General features: G+C 40.6%; 2 protein-coding genes across 2 annotated transcripts in view; one reads left to right on the top strand and one right to left on the bottom strand.

Moving 5' to 3' along the window:
* The first annotated feature begins 707 nt into the window (after window positions 1-707).
* On the top strand, window positions 708-1,631 carry LOC138023268 (uncharacterized). Its single transcript, XM_068870285.1, has one exon. It carries the CDS (start codon window positions 708-710, stop codon window positions 1,629-1,631), a length of 924 nt encoding a protein of 307 aa, XP_068726386.1.
* Window positions 1,632-3,565: 1,934 nt separating this feature from the next.
* Window positions 3,566-8,296, bottom strand: part of LOC138023891 (zinc finger protein 345-like) — a 23,521-nt gene continuing 18,790 nt past the window's right edge. The window contains exons 4-5 of the transcript XR_011126833.1: window positions 5,652-5,733; window positions 3,566-5,184 (exon numbers count right to left, since the gene is read on the bottom strand). The gene's annotated coding sequence lies outside the window, so the exon portion shown is untranslated. The remainder of the gene's footprint in view (window positions 5,185-5,651; window positions 5,734-8,296) is intronic.

Here is an 8,296-nt window from a genome sequence, read left to right as displayed (position 1 = left end):
GGCTAATTTGTACTTACGGGATGATCAAAAGTGGATCTCATTCTCTCTCTCTCGCTCGCTCCCTCTCTTTTTTCACCCTCTCTCTTTTCTTTGCCCTTTTTGCTCACAACGTGTCTCTTTCTTTTCGTCCCAGCTTTCCTCTTTCGATTCCTTTGTCCTGTCTGTCTTCTCCAGATCCCGCTCGGCTTTTTCTGTCCTTTTTTCGAAGTCTCTCGCAGTCTGCCTTGAACTCCGTACCACTGTAAACCTCTGGATTACTTGTCCCTCTTCTAGACCACTGAGCTAACTTGTCAAGTTGCTAATTCACACCTTGATAATGATATTTCTTTGGAATTCTGGACGACAATTTACATAACAATGATAAGTAATTATATACGCGTGCCGTGCCGACCACCAATAAATGCACTGATTTTGCTTCTTTTGAAACAACGTCACCCCTTAATAATACTAACCGTAACCCTTTAGGCTTAAGGTTGAACCCAGTAAAATTCTTTTGGAGGTTAATCGAGCATATCTGTGAATGTCTGAATTGCTTGTTTTTTCATCCCCCGTGCTGCACACTTAAAGAGCACTACACGGAAGAGTATACCTCCTTGTGATTGGGGCATCCTATATGGGAAATTTTTTATGCACGATTTATGGCAATATAAAATCTTTGAGTCGACGTTAACCCCTCTTTTTCAGCAAACTGTGAATTTTGAAACTTGATGGCCGCCTCTCAAGAATCAACTATAAACTTATGGAAACTATCCCGACTTTTAGCCGATCACGAGCGGAGCATAGAGTGGTGCAAAGAGCACAATCTACTCTCGTCGTCAATGAAATGCCCTAAACCTGAGTGCGGAAACGCACTCAAATGGCAAAGACGAACTGCATCGGGGGATGGATTTGTTTGGCGATGCTCTAGAAAAAACTGCAATGGACAAGCTTCAATCCGCCAGAAGTCATGGTTTTCTGGTAGTAAGCTTTCCCTTGAAATAATATTAGCCCTAACTTACGCTTGGGCGCATAAATTCACCACAACACAAGCAGTGCACGAAACCGCGTTAGATGAAGAAACCACCTCGACAGAAACGGTGATAGATTGGTATAACTATTGCCGGGAGGTTTGTGCAGATAGAATAATGAAACAACATGCGAGGCCAATAGGCGGTCCTGGTACAACTGTTGAGATTGATGAGTCCAAGTTTGGCAAGATGAAGTATCACAAAGGTCGCTACATCGAAGGACAGTGGGTCTTTGGTGGCATTTGCCGGGAAACCAAGGCCTGCTTCCTTGTCCCGGTAGAGCGCAGGGATAAAGAGACACTCTTGCCAATTATCCGCGCTCAAATATTGCCTGGAACACGCGTGATGAGCGACATGTGGAAAGCTTACGATTGCCTACAAGACGAGGGCTATCATCATCTCAGAGTTAACCATCGCCTAAACTTCGTTGACCCAGACACGCTTGCCCACACGCAGCGCATTGAAAATACATGGTGGGGAGTAAAACGAAGTATGCCTCGTGCAGGAACATCCGTGAATCTGTTTGAAAGCTACCTACAGGAGTGGTTGTGGCGTCAGCAAAACAAAAGTGATCCATTCGGAAACATCATTGAGCATATCGCTGATTTGTACAATGTGCGATAAAGAGCCCTCTCTATGCACTGCTCGTGATTCGGCGAAAAGAGCCGTACATTATACAGGAAAGAAAACAAACCCACGCTTTGCAGTGCTTTGGTGAATTGACAGAGAAACGAAGGACAATTTTACGAGCAAAAAGAAGGTAGGCATTCAATTGCTGCAAACTTTTATTTGGTCCGTTTGTTTTGTACATGAGAATCTGAACCGTATATGTACAAATATTTCTTAAAATTCCACTTCTTTCGCTTATTTTAAAATTGACAAATGGCTAAAATTGCTAGAAAAGTGCAAAAATTAAGTTGAAAATGTTCGATTTTCCGTATTTCAGTCAAAAATTTTACCGATTTTATTTAAGTCCATATAGACTTAGAAAAAAAACCTCTAAGAAGACCAAACAAAGCGCTACACTCTCAAAGGGCGTCTATTGTTATCGCTATTGTTTTCTTGAAACAAAGGACCGTATGCATAATGAAGTAGGGACCTGTACGGAAATCTTGCCTAGTTTTTGCGCGTAACAGCCCTCAAAGCCACTCCTCTTGACTCTCGACTCGAGACTCCTCTTTGCAATCAAGGATTACTTTTCTGACCAGCGGACCTCAGAGTTAGAAAAGGGTATCATGTTTGCAATATTGAAATAAGTACATGGCATGATGGGAAAGGTGAAGTGGGAAGGATAGAATACAAGTCGCTTCGCAACGGACGAAAGGACTCTGATTTGTCCTTTCGCCCGTTGCCAGGTGACTTGAATGAAACGAATGTATATTTGAAGTGCGGGTTGTAGATGAATGAGAGAACTGAGTGAGCCTCGCACTTTAATAGGTACACAATTCCAGCAATCGTCAATCTATAGACACCTGAGTGGCTCCAACGGGATTCGAACCTCTGCGATGCCGATACTACGATACTACGATCAATACTACGAAAATCACCGAACCGTGGAACAAGCATCGTGACGACTCCCACTTGTCCATTGGCTCGATTTCCTTTGTTTCCATTCTAGGGAATATATTACATAACATACATTATTCACTGTAACTGGGAAGTGCGGGGCTGAAACGATAGCAAAACAATGAAATATATATTTCCCCAGCTCATATTCCCTTATCATATTCTCCCCAACATATATTGGGTTCACACTAGGCGCTAAGTCTGTCTTAGCCTAAGTCAAGCCAAGTCACCCTAAGTCCGCTTAAGCGTTCAGACATATCAAGAAGACAAATTCTTTCCGTGCAAAGCTGTCATCATTAACGATAAAAATAACAGATAAGGTAACTAACATCATAAATGTGGTGAGGTATTCACGATCCATTTTAGCGAAGAAGTTGACATCAAAATGAGACCGAAAAGCCGTAAAATCGCTGTAATTGCGACTGTTGTCTGTTTATTAAATTAACAGAGGTTGATCAGCCAAATAACCTTACAAAAGATTTTGTCCAAGAGAGTGAAAGCCTGCTTTTTTCTAACCGCCCTACTTTTGAGCATTCACCGAAGACGAGGTAATTGTCGGCACATAAGAAGAAGAGCGTGGGCCTGGCCAAGACCGCAGAACTGGTTTGATGTAATGCTAGCATCACCTCGGCTGAATGTTCTTTGGAAACCAAACTTTCGAATGGAACGTGAAACGCTTGACGTGCTTTGCCAAATTCTATCTGATAAAACCCACGATTTTGAATTTTTTTGCTCTCAGGTTTCTTAAGTCAGCCTTAAGTCACGTTTGAAACAGACCTAAGAACTGCTTAGGTCGTTTGAGTTTGCCGACACTAAGACAGAAATCACGCTTCTGTGACTTAGCGGTTCACACCTGTCAATTTCACTAAGTCGACTTAAGAGATTACTAAGTCAGACTTAGTGGTCTAATGTGAACCCAACAATAGTTAACCCTCACAGTAAAAACAACACAAGTCAAAATTTCGAATTACCGTTTAATGAACTTGTAGCAAACAATTACAGAACATTCTATGATTAAAGGGTCATAACATGCCACAATTTAAGTTTACCAGGATATAAAATTAATCAATAAAACAAATTACAACTAGAGAAAGCGCAAATTGCTAATAAATACTGTTAAAGTATAATTTGTTCATATTTCTGACGTTACTTTTAATTCATTTTTAAGACAACTGTACAATTGTTAAATGTTAACTTTCCTTCTTGACTATCGGTTTTAACATTTTTCTGAGGGGGAAGGGGGGGGGGGGGATCCCTTTAAGAATGAACTCTTAGAGCCTTGTAAAACATCAGAAAAAGCTTTGCGTTCTCTACCACTTTCTCTTTGCGAAGTATGAAGAGATTTTAGGTCCCTATGGCCCGTACTATCCATAATTACCTCCCCCGGCACACCCTTTCCTAATCATGGGCGGACTTATTTATGTGAAAACCCTAAATACTAGCTTTACTGCACAGATCCCGACCAACATTTTTCAACTTATTTTTTCCGCTTGGAGAAAGCGTAAACCATAGTTAATCTTCTACGCTGAATTGCTTTATTTGGGGACAAATAGGTCAGGAGCCACTTTTCTCTACGTCTTTCGGACTCTTATTTATGCATGTATTATGCAAGCAAACTACACCCCTTTTCTAGATTTGGGCCCTGGTCTACCCTTTTGTATAAATTCTGCGATCCAGCACACCACTTACATTGCGAGTTTCAGTTTTGTGCTGGCCTCGGTTGATGAAGAGGTGGATAAGGCTATCCACCGGAGAAATCAATATCCAGCAGATAAACACCAGCAAAATTGACCTTTCCAGTGAATAATGACTTATCCAGTGGATAGCGCTATCGACCCCTTGAACAAATGGGCCCTGGTATACCCTTTTGTATAAATTCTTCGATGCTGCACACCACTTCTTAGGGCCTGATTACACGGCGAGTTTCAGCCCGGGCTGAAATTTCGTTGCCATCACATAATGAATTTCAGCCCGGGTGCAAAACGTAGATTTGCGTGGAAAAAAATTACTGAAATGCAAAAACACAATCTATGCGCATGCTTCCGTTCCTTTTTCAATCCGGGCTGAAATAGTCTCCATAGTCCGGTTTCAGAAAACGCGTTAGGATTTTCAGGCCGGGATGAAAATCTTCTCCATGTAATCACCACTTTCATTTCAAGAAGATTTCTTTCAGAACCCGAGCTGTAATCAGGCCCTAAGTCGAGTATGCTCCTCCTCATCTTCCTTTACAGACCTCTTTCGTAATGGCGGCCGAATAAAATATTCTTTTGTTTTAATGCTAATAAGCCTTTCTAGCCTCGCTACGAAGAGCAAACTTCAAAAGAACTTTTATTTCAAAATGAGGGCAGTAGGTCTAATTAACATAAAGACAAAAGAATGTGAAAGTGGTCGCCATTTATGAAAGTTGTTTCTATTAACCTCCAGCTGTGTGAACGTCAAGCTTCTGATCATGAGTTCTTCACCACTAAGATTAGCAAAGAACTTTCCAAACAAATATACAAGGTGTTAACAACTATCTTTGGCTCGTTGTCTTCCAAGAGACTTTTCGACCACAAAATTTCATCTTCTTCTTCAGTCATGGGTTTTGCTCGCTTCTATTGTTTACCAAGACCTGCGCATATCAAACATTTCATTTGAGTCTAATGAATCTTGAAATAGCCTCTGTCGCGAGTCTCGAAATATGTAATATCCGCATTTCTAGCTATTTTCTCTCTATACCGTTGTATTCCAATGAAGACGTATCCCTCATCTAATGCAGTGGCAGTGAACCTTGAGGAAAAGGTATCGTACATTACCTACATTACCCTACCATAATCAAAACATAAAAAAAGAAAGCCACCAGAAGGACTGACTGACGTAGAATGACAGAAATCACCCGCCAAAAACCGTAAATAGTCACCCAAATCACATGACCGAGCCAAAGCATCTCAACCGTGCCGAACTGTTACAATAATTTCTGACAAATTCTTTCCCAGATCACTCAAACATTAGAAATTACATTTTCTTGTGTTAACTGGTATTGTTGTCTGTTACGTTGGGACCTGTTGGGAAACTTCTTTATCGGTAATTATTCCATACCTCACTTTTTTTCCTTTCTTTGCTGTTACCACATTTTCTTGGACCTCATTTGCGTCGTAGGCATTTGTCATAGCGCAATGTCCTTGAAACAAGAAATTTGTTTCACCAAACAAATTCGACCCAACATCTGCAACGTTCAACTGCAAACATCTTGGTTTGCAATGTCACTCATTGGACGAATGATATAAAAAATTTGTCGGGGTGAATCGTTCAAGAGTCAGAGCCGCCAAAACTGCTGTGGGTTAAGAAGATCTCTTCCTCTGAGTCATTCATCTCTTTCTGACAATCCTACTATTTGACGTATTCCACATGGATTGCTATCGAAATTGGTCTACTTATTTGACAAAAGTACCTCAGGAGAACTGAAGTAAACCTTTTGCATTAGGAAACCTCACCAACATATAAGTAAGTATGTTATTTACCTGTCCCTCGAGGGTATGTGTACCGCCCCTCGGGCTACCCCTTCGGGGCGGTCCCGGGTGAATGTATGAAATACCCCCTCATCCCAGGTAAAAATCCCTCAGTTGGACACCACAAATTTGAAATATTAAGGACAGTACCTACTAAGTTAAAGATATTTTTGCGCGGCTTACTGAAGGTGATTTTAACAAGTGTTACTGAAATCCAAAAAGAAAACTAGGGGTAACCACCCGTTTTTCGAAGATTATTAATCAACAATGTTAGAAATAAGCAATGTATGGCATTCTTTTCCAAATTGAACCTTAATTATCCCTAAAAATTGCATGATTACCCCCAATTTTCTTTTTGGATACCACGAGCACCTGCTAAGTTCTGCTTTTTCCGCATAGTTTTGACATGCACGGAAATATCCCTGTATTGATAAGCATCACCCAAAGGAAATCCGAGTATCTCGGGATGCGCAGAACATATGCGCAATAACAGTAGTAGGCACCGTCCTTAACTAAAGCTTGTATTCGTTTCTGATCTCTTCTCAAATCTGTGGTAAAATCTAAAAGTCATAAATGAGACTATGACAAGTGTTCACTAAATGAGCAAACGAGACACTTAGCGCCAAAGTCATTACTAGTCTGACTGATTTTAATTTATGCCAATATAATAATTAATTCATTTTCAATATGTCTTTCTCAGGAACAAAGCACCGCCTTTGTTTACTTAACTGTCCTCGCTCCATAGCTCTTGAAAAACGAGCCAATCACTTTAAAGGATTCTTGAAGAATAGGATGCGTTTGACTTGTTTGCTTGTTTTAGAAAAAAGATGTTCATCTTGAAAAGACTCGTTCACCAGCTTTCCCTTTTAATTTACTGTCAACGTACCGAGTATAATTTCGCTTGAGTTTGAAAATCAGCACGATTTATGAAGCAAGGGTACATCAGTTTATCCAGTTGGTGAACGCGGGTTTTCCGATGGTCTTCGGGGTTCATACAAATAGGTTTTTTTTCTTTTGAAAGGGTTTTAATTCGCACCTTATCCATTAATAACGCAAATTCTCATATATTTTACCCTTAATCCTAATAAAAGAGACAATACTAGCCTTATCGTGTCATTAAAATAAACGATCAAGGCTGAGAATACAGGCCTTCGCGACATTGACCTAAGGTCGGCGTAGTAAATCGCCAAAGTGTCGGCCGCGGATGTAGTAACTTAATAAGCAAAATTTCAATTTAACGCTCACTTAGTTGTTGCTTCAAAACGCCAAACATACACTTTTAAATCATCACTCCACTTATTCTTATTCCGGAATAGGGTCAATCGAACGGACCCTAAGATAGTGGCTGTTTGGTTGGAGAACATTGCCTTTTCTTTTAACATTCAACAGTTCCAATGTTTCAGGTCTTAAGAGATTGTGTTGTTGCGTATGTGTACCACCAATTCATGAGTGAAAAGAACGCTTTTTCATGGCGAAGCAAATGCCAAACATTTTTGTTGATTTCCGCCAACCGTATTCAGGATCACCATGTGGCGCCTCCGTACAAAGCTCTTACAGAAATCCACTTTAAAGTTTCGTTAGACGTTTTAGCCAATGATTTAAAAATGATGGTGTACAACACAGGCTTGAGACTTTGAGAAGATGTTTATGTATTAGTCTTTTATAACATTTCGTTTTCTTGGCCTTTTTCATTGAACGGTTTACAATGAAAACGTTGTGTTTTGTGACAGTGAAAAGGATGTACACGGAGTTGTGCACAGATTTAGGCCTAAAGGCGTTAACTCTAGCTAGATCACGAGTTGTTATTTTTCATCAGGCATGCCGATTTATACCGAAGGCAACTGAATTTAGTAATGGACAACAATAGTTGAGATGAAACCTGCATGGAGAAGATTTAGAAGAAGATTAAGTTATACTACACACTTATTTATACTTTTTTAAGTTGAAGGTTAATTACCTGGCTATAAAATTTAAAAGGATAAGTAAGTGTGTTGTGGGAGGCGCGGTGGACTCATGGTTAGTGCGCTCGACTCTGGATCGAGTGGTCCGGGTTTGGGTCCTGTCTGGGAACATTGTGTTGTGTTCTTGGACAAGACGCTTTACTCTCACGGTGCCTCTCTTCACCTAGGTGTATAAATGGGTACCGGCGAAATGCTGCAGGTAACCCTGCGATGGACTAGCATCCGATCCAGGGGAGAGTAGAAATACTCCTAGTCGCTTCATGCTACGGAAACC

Source organism: Montipora capricornis, chromosome 11, assembly GCF_036669925.1.
Source record: "Montipora capricornis isolate CH-2021 chromosome 11, ASM3666992v2, whole genome shotgun sequence".
Lineage (NCBI taxonomy): Eukaryota > Metazoa > Cnidaria > Anthozoa > Scleractinia > Acroporidae > Montipora > Montipora capricornis.
Note: the sequence above shows the minus strand (reverse complement) of the source record. Positions and strands in the feature narration are given on the sequence as shown.

Coding starts and splice junctions, on each gene's coding strand:
- LOC138023268 (XM_068870285.1), top strand. CDS start 708: ATGGCCGCCTCTCAAGAATCAACTATAAACTTATGGAAACTATCCCGA.